This window comes from Hippoglossus hippoglossus, chromosome 5 (assembly GCF_009819705.1).
Source record: "Hippoglossus hippoglossus isolate fHipHip1 chromosome 5, fHipHip1.pri, whole genome shotgun sequence".
NCBI lineage: Eukaryota > Metazoa > Chordata > Actinopteri > Pleuronectiformes > Pleuronectidae > Hippoglossus > Hippoglossus hippoglossus.
Window position 1 is genome coordinate 21,577,961 of NC_047155.1, and position 20,788 is coordinate 21,598,748.

Genomic DNA, 20,788 nt, shown 5'->3' on the forward strand with positions numbered 1-20,788 from the left:
AAAAAATACCAGAGGACCATTGAAGATAAGTTCTCGCATGATGAAGAAAGTCCTCCGGTGTGTCGGACTGTAGGAGAAAGCTCTAAATGACATGTGCAGGAACATTCAGCCTCAGTCAGTGAGTTTCCAGTGAATGGGCTCAGTGTCGGCCTTCAGCAGTCGGCACGGAGGCCAACTGAAGACCTGCTAAATCCTGCTGGGGGCCGAGGGAGACTGATGGCCGCACAGGTGGGAGTGTTTGTCATGCTGCCTGTCACTGGGCCCGTGGACAACAATGGTCGGCGTGTGATTGGTGGAGGCCACAGCCGGGGGGCATGTCAATCACGTGGTGACAAATATCCATCTGGAATGCACATTCTGGCCATTCGCTGACCCTCGGAGTCCATGGCCAATATTTTAGACAGCGCACAGAAAGACAAAATATGCCTGCTGTCTTCGGAGCTTCAGGGAGCCTCCTGGTCAGAACATTAGTGTGTGTGTGTGTGTGTATAGCTACTTGGCTGCTTTGAAGATCAAGGTCTCATGTCTTCACTCCATTTGAATTAATGGCTTCTCCATATTCACTGTGACATGTGTTCAGCGCTAAATGCTAACTCAGCTGTTTGTGATACAGTCAGCGTCACGAAACCCCTCCCCCCCGGCAGGAACACACACACACACACATACACATACACACACAAGAGAAAACACTTGTGATAATAGCAAAATGTGATTTTTTTATTAGACTCTTCAATGCCATGTTAGACTTCACCGTTTCAGCTTCGACGCCATTAGAACGGTTTCAGACAAGTTTTGTTTCAAATAAATTACTCAAACTGCACAACCATCGCTCCGTCTCGTCCCTTTTACCTGCTGCAAACGGAGATTGTTTTTTCCCCACCAGGGTTCTCTTGATTGGTCGTCCCGGTAAAAAAATCTAAATCTAAATCAAAATCACCCGTGACAGGTGTTGTCAGGTGTAACCAGAGGAACGTGTCCTCTAGTTCACCTTGATAAGGCCACTGCTAACAGAATACAATTCAGACAAGGGCACACAGAGGGGAAACAGGATGCAGCTCCTCTTACTGGTGTCAGACCCTGTGTGTGTCGGGGTCGTGTAAGTTTGTGGGTTCAGGTTTGGTTCGAGCACATTTCACAAGATTTTCCACTGTTCACAGCATCAAGCCGCACCTTTATTTCACCTGGGGCACAAAGCGTGATTCACCTGTAGCCTCACTGAGACAGAGGTGGAATACTAGCAATGTGCTCCTGGATGCACGACGGTGGATCATGAGCAACATTACAGCAGTAACATAACAACACAATACATCACTCTCCCTGATTCGCCATCTTTTTTTTCATTTAGCTTCAGAGTTTGGCCAATTACACGTCAGTGCTCCGAGGCCCATAGCTGTAGCTCTCCTGACAGGTGTCCTGTGTCCACACACAGATCATTACTGGCTTTATTAAAGACACAGCTCCACGTTACAGCTGCCAGCTGATGTTCGGCCACATTTGGTTACAAACTGGTGCCAAAGTGACTTTTCCTGGAAAAATAAAAATAAAGAACCTGACTGGAGTAAGAGAAGAATCTTTCCCCAGAGAGAGCTCATAGCAGCTTAGCAGTAACATGTAGTGATGTGAAACAGCTGGAAGAGCCTTAACGTTACAGAGTGGACCTGTCGACTTGAACGTGTCACATGTGGAATGTCTCCTCGTGCAGAGGAGGCTCCTGTTTTCCTATTGGCAGATGTCGTGAATCTGCTTGTTTATGAAGTGAGTATAAAAAGTGCTTTTCACCACCCGCTCCACAAATCATCGCACCATGAACCGTCTAACGTACCAAAACATAATTGACAATCAAAGCTCCTCCTTCATACAATAACGGCTGTGAACTGTGTTTTTTTCCGTAAGGCCGTGATTGGCAGCATTTGTCACAAAAAGAAACATTCAAGTGCAATCAAGTGTTTTGTTTTCTACATCAAGAGTGAACCAGTATCTCTCACAGTCTGTTGATATATGTTATTACAGGTTGACTTTTCTTTGATCATGCAATAAGGCACCGCAGCTGGATGTTGGTAAAAGCTGAAAAAGGCTGTTTTTGTCTTGTTTTTTTGTTTTTTGAAGAAAAATAAAAATACCATCACTCCTTTCTTTGTCATGCACATAAATTCAAATACTCTTTTTGTAAAAGCTATATAATATATAATATAAGAAAACTCTTATGTACAGTCCAATGTCCAAAGGTATATTTCTCTTTTTTGCCCCTGCACATACGTACAATGTACAAGATTCCCTACATTTACATGCTTCAAATGCAAGTCACATTTTTTTGGAGCTAGAATTTTTATTAGTCACCTCCCAGGGGAAGGTTATAACTATGTACAGCTGATACGCTCAGATGGGACGCCACCCACACAAGCTCCGCCTTCAAACTCCGGATGCCGCCTGCGTTTGATTTTTCCCCCCCTGGCGCTTCATGTCAGTCTTTATCCAGGAGGCGCAGGATCAATCGCCTCGATATGAGGTAGCAGTTTATTTCCCAGTGCAAAAAAATAAAAAATAAGTCCATCTCCTGCGAGTTCGTGTTTGGGTTTGACGCTAGTCGCTGGCTCTCCTCAGGGGGGTGCTCTCATTCTGAGACGCTCTGAGGGCGTGTCCGTTGGACAGCAGAGTCTGTCTGAGCTCAGGCTCACAGTCCGTGTCGGAGCGACCGTTGCTCGTCACGCCGGCCAGCTTCACCGGTTTATGGAAGGACTCCTCCTGCGATGGCGAGCACGCCGGCGTCTGTCCCGCTCTGCTCCCTGATGAACACAGAGGGGGAGGAGGTGGAATTAGAAACAGGCAGAGTCAATGACGTGTGTGAAGATGAATGTGCGATGTTCAGCTTTAGGATACAGTGGCTGTGGAATGTGTGTATAGGGCTGCGTGGACCTGTGGAGGTGAGAATTGGTATTCGGAGGCCAATTCCTCTGGTAATACTATAAAAAGAAGCTGAGTCCCAGAACAGGCCCCGACGTGCAGCAGCAGAGAGAACTCAGTGCTACTTTTTACTGTTTTCACAGAGATATCCCGAGGGGCTCTGGGAACGCAACTATGATACACTGTCAAATGGGAGGAGCCAATCTATCAACAATCATGTACTCAAGAATTTGTCTTAATAAAAGGTTTCCTCTTCCTCATGGTATCACCTGATATGAGTGATACTCCTAGAAGAACTGGGGCTGTAGACGTCTACTGGATTAACCATTACCTCCACCAAGAACTATATATTTCACCCCTGTCTGTTAGTTTGAAGGATGGGACACAGGCAAAGAAATAACTAAATACATTTTGGCGATGATCCGGATCAGGAGGCGTTTTTCACATTGACATTTTAACCAGGGAATAATCAGGCGTGTTTAGAGGACTAATATCTTTAAGACTAATTTTCATTGAATCGCAGTGGCCATCTGAGCTTCTGGAGAGGTGTGTGCTCTACTGAGTGCGATTCTAGTTTTGTTGGTGTATCTCTGATCGTCTCACCTTTTTTATCATGATGGTTCACTTGTAACGTATTGTGGTTTTCTCGAAATGTGGATTCCTGACTGTTCCGGATCCCGTTGGGCGTCCCGTTGCAGAGTGGCGTCGACCCTGTGTCATGATGCTCCGCTGGGTAAAAGTGAGAGTAAGGCGGGGGGACAGGGTGCTGCTGGTACTCCATGCCTCCAGCAGGGCCAAAACCGTGCGTCAGGTAATCAGGATCTTTGGAGTAGCAGTTACTGTTCTCCATACAATCTGTGCACACAACTGCACCGTCGAAACCTGCAGCCAGGGAGGGAGGGGGGGATAAGAGGGGGGGAATTAGTGATTCACAGGCAAATAATAAACAACTGTGTGTCAACACAGTGGTTTGGGCGACTGCTGTAATTATTTCTGATGCTGAGCAGGCCTTCACGGACAGCAAGCCTTTTATCGTTATGCAACACAGCAACTCTGCTCATGGGAAGTGGGAGAAACTGCCGGCGAGCGCAAACATTTGGGAGACTGAGCAGAGAGTTGAACGTCGGCTACCTGCGGTGTCTACGATGTGTCCGTTGGGCTGAGGTCCACCGCTGGCCTCCACACGGATACACACATCCTGCCGCTCGGACAGAGTGCCCTGAGAGGAGAGGTAACTGGGCACGTCTGGAGGAACGTTCGTCTCATCTGGGAAAGAGACGATAAGATCCGAACATGAGACAACAACACCAGGGCTGCGGACACTGAGATCAGAGCTGCAGGATTCATTGTCGGTTTTATTATTCATTTAACTACTTTGATTCTACTACATAATCTGTGTCATTTAGCAAGTAAAGAATCACCGATTCACTTCTCAAATATATATATTGGAGTTTTTAGTTTTTTTTTGTGATTTCTGTGAGACTTTTTGACTATTTTCTGACATTTTAAGAACTGAAAGTAATTATTTATTTGTAGTTCTACACAATTTACAATTAAAAGGCAACTATTTTGATAATCTGTCAACTTTCAGTCAAAATTGAGTAAAAATAGCAAATAATTGTTAGCTAAATGTGAATCGCTCTTTTTGAAATATGCTCACAGAACTGTGCAGCCGGACAAATATTTACAGACACATTACCTAAAAAACAACTATTTTGACTCTTTATATGTTTATAGTGAACGCAGCTCACCTGTGTTGGTGACGCTGCACTCCTCGCTCTTCTTCCTGGTCTGGTAGATGATGCACACCCACACCAGCGACGTCACCACAATGCTCGTCACCACGGCGATGACGATGATCCCAATAGTGACCGTGCTGGGGCCCGGCGCGGCGGTGCAGGGACCTCTGCGCTGCGTCACCACTAGCTTGCTGTGGGCGCGCTCCGTGCCCAGCGTGTTGGACATGAGGCAGGTGTAGCGACCGGCATCCTCGAGCGAGGCCGAGCCGATGACCAGCAGCTGGTTCCCCGGGGTAAAGTGGTGTCTGTCGGAGGGGCGCAGGGGCAGGTCATTGCGTAGCCAGGTGATGCGGGGGGGCGGGCTGCCCAGGGCCTTGCACTGCAGGGCCACCGTGTCCCCGACCACCACGTTGCGATCCCCCAGGTCCTGGGCCAGGTGGGGGGTTTCTGTAGGGGACAGGAGAGACAGGGTTCAAATCGAGAGCAGGACTCCTGAGGTCAGTGTTTTCTATTATTCTGATGTTATTCTGTAGCATCAGAGTTTTAGATTTCTGGTCTCAGGTTTCTGCTTCGTCCTCATTCTCGGCTGCAGACTGTGGGATCATGGTGATTCAGCTGGACAGAGTGAGACCAGTGAGAGTTTGATATCCAACCACTGAAAGTCATCTCATGATGACGATCACATTTATACATCTGAGCTCACATCTGGTACCATAACAAACTCTGTGAGAATTTAACTTGAACTTTAACTAACACATTTTAATTATGACAAGACACAATCCTCTCCACCTCCATGTTTTCACAGTTTCCCCCGGCAACTTCACTTTCTGCTGAATGGAGCCCACAGTGTGTGTGTGTGTGTGTGTGTGTGTGTGTGTGTGTGTGTGTGTGTGTGTGTGTGTGTGTAGGCCTTTCCTCTCAGACTGAGCACTTCCCATCACAGTGGGACGTACGCAGATTAAGAGATCTCACTTAACCCACTTCAGTCGCCTCTCACTCTTCTATCAATACTTTCTCCCTCTTCATCAATCCACATTTCTCTCCCTTCCACCCTCCTCCCACCTTTCTTCTCTCTAAATCCCACTCCCCTACCTTCCCCCACACAAACACTCCAACCATTCCACTTCTTCTTTGGCTCCCATTTTTCTCCCCCCGCCACTCTTTTCCAGACAGGGGCCCCTCGACTGCAGCCCCTCCACCACCGCCGCCGCCTTCTCTCAACCCAAACATCAGAGTCAGTGCGAAGGCGCAGTCGCTCGCTTCAATATTCCACATTGTTGAGTGGATTAGCACTGGACTTGAACTGTTGTGCAGTCGAACGAGTCGCACAACATGCAAATGTGTTGCTAAAATACCTACAGCACCAGTCATGTTACATACAGACAGTGTTGTTTATCAGCTCTATAGGGGGAATTTCAGGCTGGTAACAAAGCAAGGAAAAACCCCCAAACTCTTTTTTAAAACTCTGTCCAACAAGGGGCTGCTTTGCTGAGTTCAAACACAGAGGACAAAGATGATCTATGTGCCGAGATGGTTATAGGAGAGCAGTTCCGTTTTGTTTGATTTAACAGTGTAAAACAGCCAATAAACTGGGAGCACTGAGGCCTGCAGTGAAGCAGCCATGACTGTCCCTCCCACCAAGACAGGGGGCGGGGGTGGGAATGCCTAACAAACACCCCTCTATGAGTCCTTCTCACTCCCCCACCATCCCCCTTTGACCTCCAACTGTGACCTCTGGCCCCTGACCCGCAGCAAGGCCACAGCTGCCGAGAAAAGAAAAATATAAAGCCTCTCATTCTGCGGCCTCGGACTCTTCAATTCCCAACTGAGCGCAGAGCTATGTACAAGTGCTCATTTTTAGGGGGGTTGTGGGAATATAATCAGTGCGGAAAGCGAGTCGAAAGTGGGACAATATTAGATCTACAAAATAACAAGATCAAAATATCACAGAAACACACCACTCTTACCCAGAACAGTGAGGGTGGCGTTGGCAGACATGGTGCCTGCTGTGTTTTTAGCGGTGCAGCTGTACACGCCCATGTCTTCCGGCTTGACGTCCATGATGAAGAACACGTCGTCGTCAGGCATGACGTGCATTCGCCGCTCGCGGGCGGCAGGGAAGTCCGTGCCGCCGTCCTTCTGCCAGGCGATCTGGGGAGATGGGTGGCCCTCAGCGGCGCACTCCAACCTGGCTGTGTGGCCTGTCCTGATGGTGCTGTCCTTAGGAGTCTTCATAAAGGACGGAAGAACTGTGGACGAAAAATACACAAATTCCATTAGTATGTGTTAACCATGGCAGGACATTCAGAGGAAGTCAACTGTCCACTTTTTCCTTATAGATATTCGTACAGTTCTAAACTTTCACACCTGCGAGAAAGTAATAGCTCCACTGGAGGACTCATGGATAAAGAACCTCGACAGCAGTTGTTGGGGATTACAAAACATTACTCATTCATGTCTTCCGACCACATTTTTCCAGATGGTGCTGACATTCAAACCAGGAAACTTCCGGTCAGAAACCACAGTCACCAGCCTCTATAGGAAACTTTGGCAATTTCCGCTTCTTAACATCCATATGAACAAACCAAACCACAGACAGAAAAATGACTCTGTCAGAAGTGTGAGTGAAGAAGAAGAGACTTGGGCAAAATACCAAGCTCTAGATAAAGAATCTCCGTTTGTAAGAAAGCAGAATGACAGAGTGGAGAGGAGATGGCCTCTGTTAGCGCCGACATGCAGCTAAATCAATTTGTTCCGAATACCATCCTGGAGGAGATGGAGGAGGCCAAGCAAGAGAGACGACTTTATTCAAGTGAACGAAAAGAACTCAGCATGGGCATTTATCTCGCTCTTCTGTCAAACTGGACAATTAAAAATGATCAGTTTAACATAGGTGTTTTATTTCATGGAAATGATGTAATCACACACATCAACAGCTTGAGCTACATTTATTTTTCTGTCCATCTTGTCTTGACACATTTTAGTTGCCATTACTCCTTTTATAACCACATTGACTTAACTCTCCTTTTAAGACATTTTTACAGGATTCAGTTTCTACCTACCATTGACAATGAGGCGGGCCTTGCTGGAGTAGGTGGAGCCAAAGTGGTTGGTGATGATGCACTGGTAACGGCCCTCATGTGCAAAGGTGACGTGTCGCAGGTGCAGGATGGTGGTGTACTCCATCACGCCTCCGCCTGCACCAGGCACATCCTGTGTGGAGCCTTGATGGTGAGCTTGCACATGGGCGTAGTTCTCCGTCTCGGCGTGTTGAAGCAGCTCCTGGTCCTTTCGCCACGCAAAGGTCATGGGGGAGGAGCTGCTGCTTGCAGCCGTGCAGGTGAGACGCACGTTGCTACCGAGGACCGTCACCGTGGTTTCTGGCTGCACCGTGATCTGGGGCTTTGGAAGGTCATCTGACAGTGGAGAGCGATACGAAAAAGCAGGAGTGGAAGAAGGTAGAAGATGGTGAGGGAAAAGGAAGAAAAGCGTGGAGGGAGGGAAGACATAAAAAAAACAGAAAGCGACCATAAGGATCCATTAGCAAATGCAAAGCTAAACAAAAACACCACACACACACAAACAAATATGTGTGAGTATCTAAATAACAAGAGCGCCAAGCTGTCAGTGTGGCCCATCTGTGTCTCCTCTTGCTCAACACAGCCACCCACATAAACACAGATTATGCATGCACACAGAAACACACACAACTCACCACACACAAAGCTGCTGGCCGGGGCCTGGAAGATGCTGGTGCCCTTCAGGCTCTCTGGGTGGGCACAGGTGGCATTGACTCCAGCCTGCAGACCACGTGTCACCAACCAGTCGGGCAGCCAGTTGAGCTGGCAGTCGCACAGGAAGCTGTCGCTCTCAATGAGACTGAGGAGGAGGAGGAGAGAGGCGCGGTAAGTAAGTGCATGTGGTATATATCACAACTGTTGCAGCTGTAACTGAATATGTGTTTCTGAAAAGTGCGTGGGTGCCAAGAACACAGTGGGAGTGTGTTTCACTCTGAGCTGAGGCGTGCGTGTGGGTGTATATGCGCTGCTGGCTGTTCCTGTGTGTGTGGGTTTGTGCACATAAATTATGCGCGGTTGTGTAAATGCACCAGTGTAACTCACAGGGATTTGAGATTCTTCATCTTGCTGAAGACGTCGGGCTGGATGGAACGAATAGCGTTCTCTCCCAGGTTCCTGTTGGGACATTACATTGCCTTATTCATCAACTGTATACACTTCACAGCCATACCTGCATCCTGGCTCTCATTAGCAAGGATCAACCTTGTTAACCAAGGTGAAAATATATCTAGGTGTATAGGTATATATCTAGGTATATATCTCTGACCATACATTCCGTCTTTTCCGTCTCTCACTGCCCTCATTTGACAAAGGCCTGTGAAAGTGCTTATAGGAATTCCATTTCTTCTACGGAGCTCGCCATATGCTCAATAACTCTGTTCCTGCGTGGAGGCAGGAAAAAAAGGCCAAAGTTGAGATTGTGCTACGCTAACGAGAAAGAAGCAGCTGGGCGCTTGCAAAAGCCCCTGTCTTCTCCTTTTACAAAGACGCTATTAAATTGCTAGCAGCCTCCTCTCTGCCAGCTACTTTTGGCAACACCCCCCAAAAACACACACATACACGCCGCTCTCTCTCTCCCTCACACTCACTCCGGCTGGGAGGAGGGGCAGCCAAGCATTGTGGGATACTCACAGGTGTTCCAGGGTCTCCAGGCCAGCGAAGGCTTTCTTGGCCACCGACTTGATCTTGTTTCCAAACAGAGTCCTGCCGTTTCCAAACATGAAGGGTGTCGATGGATGAAGAGAGAGTGAGCGAGAGGGAGAGGGGGAGAAGGGGGTGAGAAGAGGGGTTTAAAAGAGAGTGCAAGAGAGGGAGAGAGGCACAATTAGCGAGGCTGAATCTGATAAGATTGAGGGGATTGAGGTATTGGAAATCTGAACTGCATGGAGATTAGCCAGGAGGAAGGGTGATTGAGACTGGATGGGGTTGAGATGGGGGGTGGGGGCACCTGGGCTCGGCGCCGCTCTTCAAAGACCACTTTTATCTTTATTAGAATGTAATAGAATGACCAGGCGCTGTGTGAGTGTGTGTGTGTTGTTCTCCCTGCAGAGCTAGTAAGGACATGCGGTGAGTATGTGTGTGTATCTGTCCATGTCAAGCCTTGTTTGAGCCAAGAAGTGAGTTGCTGTTCCCTCTGATTCAGGGTCCTAATCCCTTCTTCCGCCCTCTACCCTCCCTCCTCTACCTCGCTCGCTCCTCTCCTGTTGTAGCCTCTGCTTCACAGGAAGGGGAGACACGGCTGGCTGGTTCACAATGAAGACCCCAGTGTTCAAACTCATCCACATGTTCACACAAACAAACTGCTGTCTTGTCACAGAAATGACAAGAAGGCTACTTTGTCATTTTTGTAACTTTTATTTGGAATTAGAGAAGCCAATGAAAACAAATAGAGACTGAATTAAATCTAATTATTTCCCTTGGCTTAGGACTGTAAGAGTTACTTCCCTTCACAGTGTGTGATGGACACTTGTCACTGTTGAGATCTCGTACTAACATCTGTCTCGGGCGTTCTGCTCACTAGTGGACAGATTTAAGTTCAATTCAACTTAAATCCAATTCCAACATGGCATTGAAACACATCTGTTTTAAATATGTTTGTGTGTGTAGGTAAATGCATCACTGTGAGGCCAAGGAGTGGGCTGAGCAAATCAATGCACCACATGTAGCTCTAAAAAATAAAATGTTCCTTATTTGAAGGAGTTGAAAAGAAAATAGAAAATCAATGTATTGGAAAGAATGAGAGGTGTAAAAATACTTTGGGTTCATTGTGAAACTGTAGCGGGTCAGAGGACGTTATCTGAGTAGGAGGTCCTTCAATGTGGCCCAGGACACATTTGCGTTCACGCTGCTCAAAGAATGTGTCCACATGTGTCCCAGTCGACCTCTTGATGAAGTCTGACTGATCCGATCACAAATGCGTCCTCAATGTGTGTGTTCACACTTTTACTTGGACAGACGGATGTTAACGCTAGGTCTAAACAGGCCCTTTGATCACTCGCTCCTTCTTTCTCTTTTCTGTATCTCTTTTTTCCCAGGCATAGCTTCGCCAGCGTTGGGATGCAGTGGGCCGCTTCCGCCAACGTCCTGACAAAAGGGGCAGGGTCAGAGGGCGGGGCGTGTGAGGCGTTTGATGTTGATGACTGAATGCAGCCCTCAATTTCACCCTCTCGCAGTTCCTAACAACGGGGACTGGGAAGGGGACAAGAGGAGCGGAGGCATGGAGAAGAAATAGAAATAAGCCTATTGGAGAGCGAACCCCTGCCAGCTCGAAGAAAAGCCCTTTCTCCCGTTCTTTCTCTTTCAGCCCTGCTCATACTGGGAACCATCTTGGCTGGACACCATCTTTTCATGCTGCAGGTTGTTGATTGTCGCTCAATGCCAGCAACTCCATGTCCGCTGTAATTCTTCACTTGTCAGGTTTTGACATTGAACTTTTTTCTATGAGTATTCATGAAAAACAGATAAAAAAGAATTCACTGCATGTCCTTCTTGAGCAATTACCAACACAGAGAACCCGGTTTGGCCATAAAACTACAGTGAAACAATGAAATCACAAGATGAAAGCCAGACTGAACTGGAGATAAAAAACTATCCTGGACTTCTACAGGATGAAGAGAGGAAAAAAACGTATTTTATATTATTACCTTCGATGTTTCATGAACTAGCTTTGTTAAAAAGTAAGGGGGTCCTATAAATCATCCTACACCATGAATACTTCCTCTCCAAGAGAAGTGTGGGGTCTTGATATCTCGACCTCTGTGGCCTTCAACTGGACTGGTTAAATTTAGCTGGCAATGAAGTGCGAGTGGGGGATTTGGAGGGAAGATTTTGAATGTGAGAAAAATGAGAACGCTCACTCCTCTGGTTCTCTGATCGTCTGTCTTTGAAAAACAGCAGCGAGAATCCCAGTAACAGTGACAGGCCAGGACAGAGAGATGAAAAGGAGGGGTTGTTAGAGAAGGAAAGGCAGAGGGAGTAGAAGAAAGAACGATGGGGAGACACTCACAGCTTGTTGAGGCTGTCCAATCCAGAGAAGGCCCCATTGGTGTCCTCTATTGTGCCCGAGATGTCGTTATGGTCCAGCTCCCTGTGGAGAATGGGAGAAAAAAGAGGGATAAGAGAGATGGAAGGAGGGAGGGAGGGAAGGAGGAGAGCAGGGACAGAGTCTGCCCGCGCTGAAGCGTTTCACAGCCCTGGCAGAGGCTGGTCTGGAAGTCACGGGTTACCCACTCTCTCTATCACCCTCCCCCCACTGCACCTGGCCTTTTGTGGCCCTCTGCTCTGCCAACCAAGCGCATTCTTTCCTTAGAAGGGTGGAGAAGGAGTGTGCATGTGAGTGTGTGTGTTGGTGTGTTGAGAAAAGCTCCAGCACAGGGAAACACATGTATAATTCATGGCGACATGGAGGGATTGGCACGAACACAATGCCGTGTGACAGTCCAGACAGTTGGGTTTGTTGGTCCGATGGTGGCAGGTACAGTCAAAGCCAAGAGTGACAACAAGGTTAAGGACCAAGCTTAGCCGTGGCCAGGCAAAGACAGAATGGATCCAGTGAAAGAAGGAAAAGAGAAACCTGGTTTTTTTTTCTTCAGTTTTTGGAGGTTTACAAATGCTTGTTGAATGAATATTATTCCTCCCTCACTACCTCTTAAGAAATACCTCTGTAGGTGAAGTCATAGTTGCGGAGGAACCACCACTCCTCACTTTAGCATGATAATTGAAAAGAAAAACGACAGGATCAGAGGTCTCCTCTGAACAATTAAAAGACTTGAGAAGGGCCTTTGAGGTTATTGGTCAGCCACACCCTCCACCACCTCCACAATAGCACCCTCCGCTCCACCTCCTCCCTTTGCTTTCCAAGCATCTCTTATCCCCCTTTGGTTCTATTCAGTCTCTATTGGCCGCTGTCTTAGTTGTACTGGACTGGGGCTGCCAATTTCCTACTCTTTCTGGCTGGCTGGATGTGAATGGCTGCTGTCTTGTTAAAGCAAAGCCAGTGGTGGGGGCTGTGGAGCAGGGAGAGTGGGCACAGAGAAGTGGGCTCTGATGAGCCAAGGCATCCCCCTCCCCACCATGGACGAATTAGAGGGCAGGATGGCTTGTTTGGAGCTTTCACACCCCGATGCAGGCTCCGGCCCCATGCCAGCACGGCCAGCAGCGGACCCAATTAAAGCTCCCCCGGCTCCTTTTCAGGGCCCAGCCTATGCCTGTCCTCCCGACCACTGATTAGATTAGGCCTGCCTCAAAGACACACAGCGCAGGAGTGATACAAGGAGTGAAAAGATTATGTAGAATCAAGACAAAGATAGCGAGTGCATTGGGGATGAAATGAGGAGATGCTAGAATACGCTAAGGATATCAGAGGGAAGAAATGGGCCTTTAATGTGTCAACAAAAAAGCCTAAAGTAAGCAATTAGAGTCAAGAAAGAAAAACACGAGAGATGTGAGAGAAGCAGCGATATGGCAGACACAAGCTCAGCTCCCTGTCCCAGCCTCTACTTCCCTCTGTAGCTAGTTATCTAACACCCAGTGAGCCAGCAGAGAGAGGCCTTATGTGCCTTGGCTTGTCACCTCGCTGAGAGATGGAGCTTGTCTAGCAAGCTCTGGCACAACTCTCCTCTCTGGCTCTCTCACTGGGAAGAGGCACAGCCAAGGGGACCTTGGTTCGAAAGCAAGACCCCCAAGTCGGTCGCCGGAATTTATCCCCTGACTTTCTCCCTTTCATTACCTCCTTTTCTTTCTTCAGCCCTGTTTGTGCTGTTTGTGCAAAAAGTGGATCAGTTGGAAGAGAGATCCCTGTCTTTATTCATGGCCTAAAAGCAGGGAAGAATCTCTCCAGGGAGGTGAGTGACACAGAACTCTTTCAGAGCCAAGTTTGTTGGGAAACAGTGTTTGAGACAAAACAGAAAACCCCAAACAAAACCAGACAAAAGGAACAAAGCGAGAAAAGACACGAAAAATAAGGCTGCTAATAAATAGGTTGCTACAGAAACCAAGACAATAGTGATGCATCAGCACCTTGTAAAAGTTACAAAGAACTTGTGAATTGACACAAACGGGGCTGTCCAGTATGATGATTGTGTAGCGATAGGGAAAAAAATGTTTTTCTTTGTTGGTGTTCCACATGATCCACATTTTTATCAAAGTCACGCAAACATGGAGGATAATGAACGTGATACAAAACATGGTACTTCCAACCAGGACTCCAACCAGCCAAGACAAAATAAGAAGGTCGAGGAAGGGCTACTTCTGTCTCATGGGCGTGGTCTGGATATGAGCAAATCACTGCTGACCTGTTTTTACCTTCTACACAAAAGTCATGTGAAACAGGACAGAGAGAGTCGGCGAAGGAGAGCCACAAAGTAAAGCCGACTGCTCAAAACAAAAACAAAACTCAGATGCAGCTAGAGGCGTTTGCCTGCAGGAGGTAACAACTGTGTTACAACTCACGTCTACAGAAAAAGGTATGAGTACCAAGATTTATCTGGATATGAAAATACTTTTTTTTTGGTCATATCTCAGAGCGTTAAAGGCAAATGAGATCAGACCTAGCTTGAAAAGTAAACAACCCCCACTTTCTAAAGTCAACTGAAGGTACTTTGTGAGCCAATATATCAAATATCACACAGGCAACACCAATATTAAAGATCTCAGCTTTCACAGCTCCCGAGTGGCACATTTTAGCCCTTATCGCCAGCAGGTGCAAAACCATAATGAGTTGGTTGTTGGGGATTATTCTGGGCTCGGTAATAGCGGGCGGGTGCAGGGGAGTGTACTTACAGGATGCGTACGGCCTTGAGGCCTCTGAAGGCTCCCTCTGTGATGTGGCTGATGGAGTTGTGGCCCAGACGGAGGGTGTGGAGATCCCCCAGCACAGCCAGGCTGCCTTCATCCAGACGAGTCAAGTTGTTGTATGACAGATTGCTGGAGAGAGAAACGTAGCATGAGACGGAGAAAAGACAACACAGGCAGACACAGAGACGGAAAGAGGGAGAGGGAAAAAAGGGGGGAAAGAAAGAGACGTGTTCTGTGTGAGGTCTGGAAGGAGATGACAGGTTGGCAGAATGCTGAGGCAGCTCGCGACATCATTATACTTTAATTTCATGGCTGATTCAATGTCTATTTGCCACGCTGTGGCGTGTTTTTCCATTGTGCCTTTTTTCCGTCAAAAGATGTTAACAGAGAATGGGCTCTGCAGAACTTGGAGCTCAGCTGAGGACCTAACCATTGACAGGGAAGAAGAGAAATTCTTGGTCTGAACTTTATGTGTCTACAACCTCCATTTATAAGCCCACTTAAGTATGTGGTAAACCCCAGGGGAATATACTGCCACTCAGGTTTTCTGCAGCCATCAAAATATTATTCATTTTCACATCCAGCTCCCAGCGGGATGAGAACACCACAAGGATTAAAATGCAGTTTTACTCCCTTTTTGGGATTTGGAAAGAAATAATAATCTGGTTTGTTGGCACAAGTTAAGAATCAAGTGACAATGAAGTGAAAGATTGTTTAAATGACTTGAAAGGATGTTTCTTCATAGTATGCATATAATACGTCTTCTTAAATCCTGATTGTAAACGATGATCCCATAAGGCTATCTTTCAAACAGTGGTCAAAGGCAGTATTGTGTATTTTCCCTCTCTATGGGCCTCGCTGTCTGTCTCTGTGGCCAGACCTTAGGTCTGCTTGACCAGTCATGTGTGCAGAGATTCTCCCTGCTGACCAGCTCAGCCTGGCCCACTGGGAATGCAATAACAGGCTCCTCATAAAGACAAGTCACTCTCCTCTATCAGCCATGGGGTTTATCATAACTCTAGATAATAAAATCAGAACCACTGGTGCAGTTCAGGCAAGATGACTCAAGGATGGCACTGGGAGCAATCTGTCATTAATAATACCTGCGCACAGGAAATGGCATTGACATACACAGAGCATACTAGCATGAACGCCATCTATCACTTTATTCCTACTGACTGTTACACACAAACAAACAGAGGCGCCACACATTCCCAAGGCTACCTCGCAGTTAGCAACGCCTCAGCTGAGCAGAGCACTTTACAGGAGCAATATGACAGTCATGTCAACAGAACAGGAAAGACTCTCTGATAATAACTCCTCATTTGGTAGACAAAGGCCATGGAGGCGATCCCTTTGTGTAATTACCACAACACAACTGGAAGAGGATTACACGCCAGTTTGCCAAACCCCTACGCTTCAGAACTTAGCACAAAAACTCTTGTCGAAGTGCTTGAGTGCTGTTGAGCCCAGCTCTAATTATGGGATAAACAGGCTTATCCTGAGAATAGCTTAGCATATTGAGTGTTAAAGCACAATGTCATTTAACCCTGGGGAAGGTAGATGGATGATATGGGTGGGGGTGGCGAGTGTTGGGTTCTCAGGATACAAGACAAGAGGTTTAGAAACCCTAAGATAGACCAAAAAGGTTTAAGAATTTGCATATAAATACCATAATACAGTTTTGAATATACAACTTTTATGTTTTATTAAAAGTATACTTAAAGTGCTGTAGTTCTGTTTGTTGCCTCCAACTCTCCCTGATAACCGTTATCATTCCAGTTTTAGGAGTTTTAACCACAGCCTACTGGAAGTCGTTTGCAAGAGGACATCTGGAAGGAGGAGTTTGGGAGTTCAGGCCAATTTAAATGCTGGTACTCACAGTTCCCTCAGCTTCTGGCAGAACTTCCATCCATCAGGATTGATGCGGGCTATAGAGTTGTTACTGAGGAATAGCTGCTGAAGGGAAGACAGGCCGTACAGGGAGCCACTGTTCACCTCCGTCAGACTGTTATAGTCCAGGTGACTACATGGGACAAAAGAATTGAGAAATGTGGGTATTAGTTTAGTGAGAATCAAGGGAACTTTGTAAAGACGTTTGCAGGCAACAGGATGTCAGGTGGCATTTATTAAAACCCTGAAATAAAATCGGCAGCAGCAATGAAATCTTACAATGTAATTAATGGCAATTACTGTGTCATAAATTGTGCATGTAATAGTGGCAATATGTACAAGTTGCATGCTGGCTAGAAAATATGTGATTGTTGTGATTGTGCCCAAGTTCCAGTAAGTGTACAAAATAGTTATTATTCTGTGGTTTGTTGGTGAATGTTTCTGTAATAGTCACTAACTGAGACAAATAGGATTAGCCTATCAGTGCTTGATTCAAGCAATGGCTTACAACCAAATTCAATAAATCAGGAGATTAGTTTGAGAAATTAGCTTAGAGATTAGATGTCTTATGATAGGGCGGCTAAATGTTTTGCACAGATGAAGTTAGTTGCAGAAAAGTGATATGTCAGATGAGAAATGTATTTTCTTATTTTGTCTGATTGTGTAAATGCATCAATAATTTTTCAGTGTTTTCTTTCACATACAGGACTTTCATCTTTGCCAGATCCCAGAAGGCACCGTCAGTAAGCTTGCTGATGCTGTTCCTTTGCAGTTTGAGCACCTCCAGGCTGGACAGACCCTGGAAGGTCAGACCCTCCACCTGGCGAATACGGTTCCTGTTCAGCTCACTGAGACAAACATACAAGACAAATTAAAATAGTCATGGGAGAAAGGCAGAAAGGCACTTAATCATACTTTATAAACATTTAAAATCAGGGGAACCATTTCCCCTCATTTCTTTTCTTTTTGAATGTTTTGCCCTCATTCTTCTGTGTATGAGCATCCATCAAACTTAAGTCAAAACAAAAGAATCAAGTAGCCTCTGTGCTTCAGCTGACGCATGTTGTCGTTAACAAACCCCCAGCTTAACAGGCATTCCTCAGAGTGGTAAAGAGCCACACCTGCAGACTTAAGCTTACAAACAAGGGTTACAGCTATGAACCTTCAAATTAAACCTGGTATAAGATCTGCCGTCATTCTCTCTTCTGTGTATACTACATTACATTTTTACCTTACATTTCATTTAGCTGACGCTTTTATCCAAAGCGACTTACAATAAGTGCATTCAACCATGAGGGTACAAATCCAGAACAACCTGAATCAAGTAAGTACAATTTGCTTCAAGAAAGCCAAACTACAAAGTGCTACATGTAAGTGCAACAAAATGTTTTGTATTTTTTTTTATCCAAGATATGTGTGTGTGTGTGTGTGTGTGTGTGTGTATAGGCTGTAAAAGCCCCCAGGTTGGCAAAGATAAACATCCACACAGGTTCTTTTGTGTCTAATGTGCATCACCACTGGTATGAGCAGATACAGTGACACCGGGGCCACCTGGCCGACAAAAGGCACTTTGGGAAACCACAATGTGGGAGACTACCATTGCGTGAGTCCCTTCACTCCCCAGAATGGAGGCGTTGATCTACAAATGGGTCGACGTCACTGTTTCGCTGGAGGGAAGTTTGACAAAGATAATGGAGCACAGTGTGGGGAATAAAGTGAACAAACCACTTTAGGGATATGGAATAAGGCTATAAATCAGCAATAATATTGCTCTGGTATTTACCTTGTCAGACCACATCCATCCCTAGAGTAAGAGCTCACCCTAATAGCATTTAAAATGTTGAGCACACAGAGCTCAATCAACAGACACTACAAACTCCCCCTGGTTCAAACTCTTAATTCATTCCAGTTCTACAATGTCTCCAGGGGCTAAAAGGGGAAACCCATTCATTTTCAGACCTAACACAAATGTCTAAAATGTATTGTTTTTCCAGTGGTACTCACAGCTGGGTGAGCCTTGGGAGCTGGAAGGCTCTCACGGGGATCTGGCTGATGCGGTTTCTGCTCAGTCTCAGGACCTGTAGTGTTGAGCCCAGGTGGTCCAGAGCTCCGAGCTCTAAAGTGCTAATCTTGTTGTTGCTCAGGTACCTGGAAACGGACGCAGCACATTGTGACATCAGAGATTTATGACAAACCTCAAATGTTTGATTATGAATGCCTCAGTTTTTGTCTCACTTAAGTTTCTTTACCTACATGTTTTATAATTGAATCTGTTAAACCCGGTACATTTTCATGAATACACTCTATGAAGCTTTGGTGTTGACATTTTGGATTGAAATACTAAGAATATCAACTTGCAACACTATTGTGTGCACTGTTTTTGCTTTTATTTAACTTTTCTATCAATATTGACTGTTGCTACCTTGTTTCTTTACAGGCACTGTTAAAGGTTTCACCTTATTTACTTTCATTTCAGTTAATAAGTTTTTAAAGATTAGCTTGTTATGTGCCACAGTTATAATCCATCACACTTACAGGTCTCGGATTTGAAGGCCTGCAGGAAAGCTGTGCCCTCGTAGCTCGTTGATGTCATTATTGCTCAGGTCCAGAGATTCCACAGACACCAGCTCTCTGGTCCGCCTGCTGTCAATACTGCGGATTTTGTTGTGATGTCTGGAAAAAAAACACACATAAAAAGGCATTAGTTGTTGTTGACAACCCCTCTCACAGACTTGCATCTTTTCCCTACATCCACCTTGTCCACCTTGCTATCTCAAAAAATATTACCCTGCTCAACTTCAGTGTCCTTTTCCCATCACTCAAGGAGGGAAGACACTCCAAATCCCCCAACTTCTCTAAGCCCACTCAGGCACAAAGAAAGAAAGGTACACAGAACAAAGTGGTCTACATCCACCACAAAATGTGTACTCTGAGAGCTTCCAAACAGAGGCTGGCCTTCTTTAAACAATTCCAAGGACACCTGTGCTTCTCCGCAGAGCTCACTCTTAAAATCCACTAGATAGACGGGGCCTCCATGATCAACCAGAGCCACTTGAAGAGGTACTGGAGTACTTCAGTGTGTTATGGAATGGAGCAGTGGCTGTGTGATTCTCAAGAAGGAGCAAAGCTTCTATCTACTATCAAAGTCCTAATCTACACAGGAGCAGAAATAACTGACTGGGAAAAAAATCTAACCACTTCACCACAAAAAACATTCAAACAAAACAAAGAATTCTAACTCAAAGAGGAGAAAAGACACCTTTCTACACTCACTACAAGAAATGCTATCCCTTGTGAGTCTTTACGCAAGGAAATCTTGTATCCAAATGCCATCACTTTTGTGAGGTCACATTGATATGACCTTTGACCAACAAAATCACTTCATTCTTCAGTCCCAGGGAATGTTTGTGCGAAACAATTGAATTAAAGAAATTCCCTTGAGGAGATGAGATATTGCGTTCCTGCAAACAAGCAGACCACCCGAAAATATAATGCCTCTGGCCATGGCAGTCGCTGGCACTAATGCATAAAAAAGATGCTGTCCCTGACATATCCTACAATTTGAAGGAGATGATGCCTGTAGGAAACACTGGTGACAGTGACACCCAAACACAGAACCACGTGTCAGCAGAGCTCCAGGAAGGCCACGGGACACACAAGAAACCCAAATGAGGAATGAATACAGTAGGTATAAAATATGCAAAGCACAGAGATGGGAAAACACAAAGTACACATTCACCTCTAAGTCAAACATCTGATTTTAAATGAACAGTTTTTAATCAAATTTGATGACTGCACTTACATGATGACTCAATTAAAATGTTCTATCTGTAGCATAATCCTATCCCTAGCTTATTTGCTTTCTCATCAGGTGATAGATGATACTAGATCGATATTACTAGTTGTAAATAGTAACTTTTAGGAATCTTTGCTGGTTGCCTGGCAACCTCACAGTAGCGTCTACACTCCAGGAGGTCACTGTGGACAAGGCACCTAACCCCTTGTAAAACAGGTCACTACTACATATAGTTTTCTGTACAGGTTAAACAAATGAGATGTAAAGTCTAGACTAACTGCTTCCTGTTTCCAACTTTTATGCTATGCTAATCTCCGAGAGTTAGAGTGGAATCAGCTCATCTAACTCATGGCAGGAAAATAAATTAGTGTTTTCCCCCAAAATTACAAACTATTCATTCAACAGCATTCTCCTTAAACTCAAGCTAATGCTATTAAATCTGTCACACTCCCTCTCACACACACACTCCCTGTTATATTATCTATTACAACAATGACTTGTGTTTTAGTGAACAAAATTTAGGTGACCTGCTTCACATTATTTCACTCCAAATCTGATGACCCACAGCCCAATTACACAGGATGCCA

General features: G+C 45.7%; 1 protein-coding gene across 1 annotated transcript in view; it reads right to left on the bottom strand.

The window, feature by feature from the left end:
- Positions 1-696: 696 nt before the first annotated feature.
- lrig1 (leucine-rich repeats and immunoglobulin-like domains 1) overlaps positions 697-20,788 on the bottom strand; it is a 37,389-nt gene continuing 17,297 nt past the window's right edge. Inside the window, exons 4-18 of the mRNA XM_034584914.1 lie at positions 18,941-19,078; positions 18,410-18,553; positions 17,110-17,253; positions 16,395-16,538; positions 14,498-14,641; positions 11,724-11,804; positions 9,350-9,421; positions 8,762-8,833; positions 8,356-8,519; positions 7,703-8,056; positions 6,608-6,889; positions 4,653-5,087; positions 4,033-4,167; positions 3,505-3,783; positions 697-2,783 (exon numbers count right to left, since the gene is read on the bottom strand). Coding sequence (XP_034440805.1) covers positions 2,581-2,783; positions 3,505-3,783; positions 4,033-4,167; positions 4,653-5,087; positions 6,608-6,889; positions 7,703-8,056; positions 8,356-8,519; positions 8,762-8,833; positions 9,350-9,421; positions 11,724-11,804; positions 14,498-14,641; positions 16,395-16,538; positions 17,110-17,253; positions 18,410-18,553; positions 18,941-19,078 — 2,791 coding nt within the window. The 3' untranslated portion in view covers positions 697-2,580. The remainder of the gene's footprint in view (positions 2,784-3,504; positions 3,784-4,032; positions 4,168-4,652; positions 5,088-6,607; positions 6,890-7,702; positions 8,057-8,355; positions 8,520-8,761; positions 8,834-9,349; positions 9,422-11,723; positions 11,805-14,497; positions 14,642-16,394; positions 16,539-17,109; positions 17,254-18,409; positions 18,554-18,940; positions 19,079-20,788) is intronic.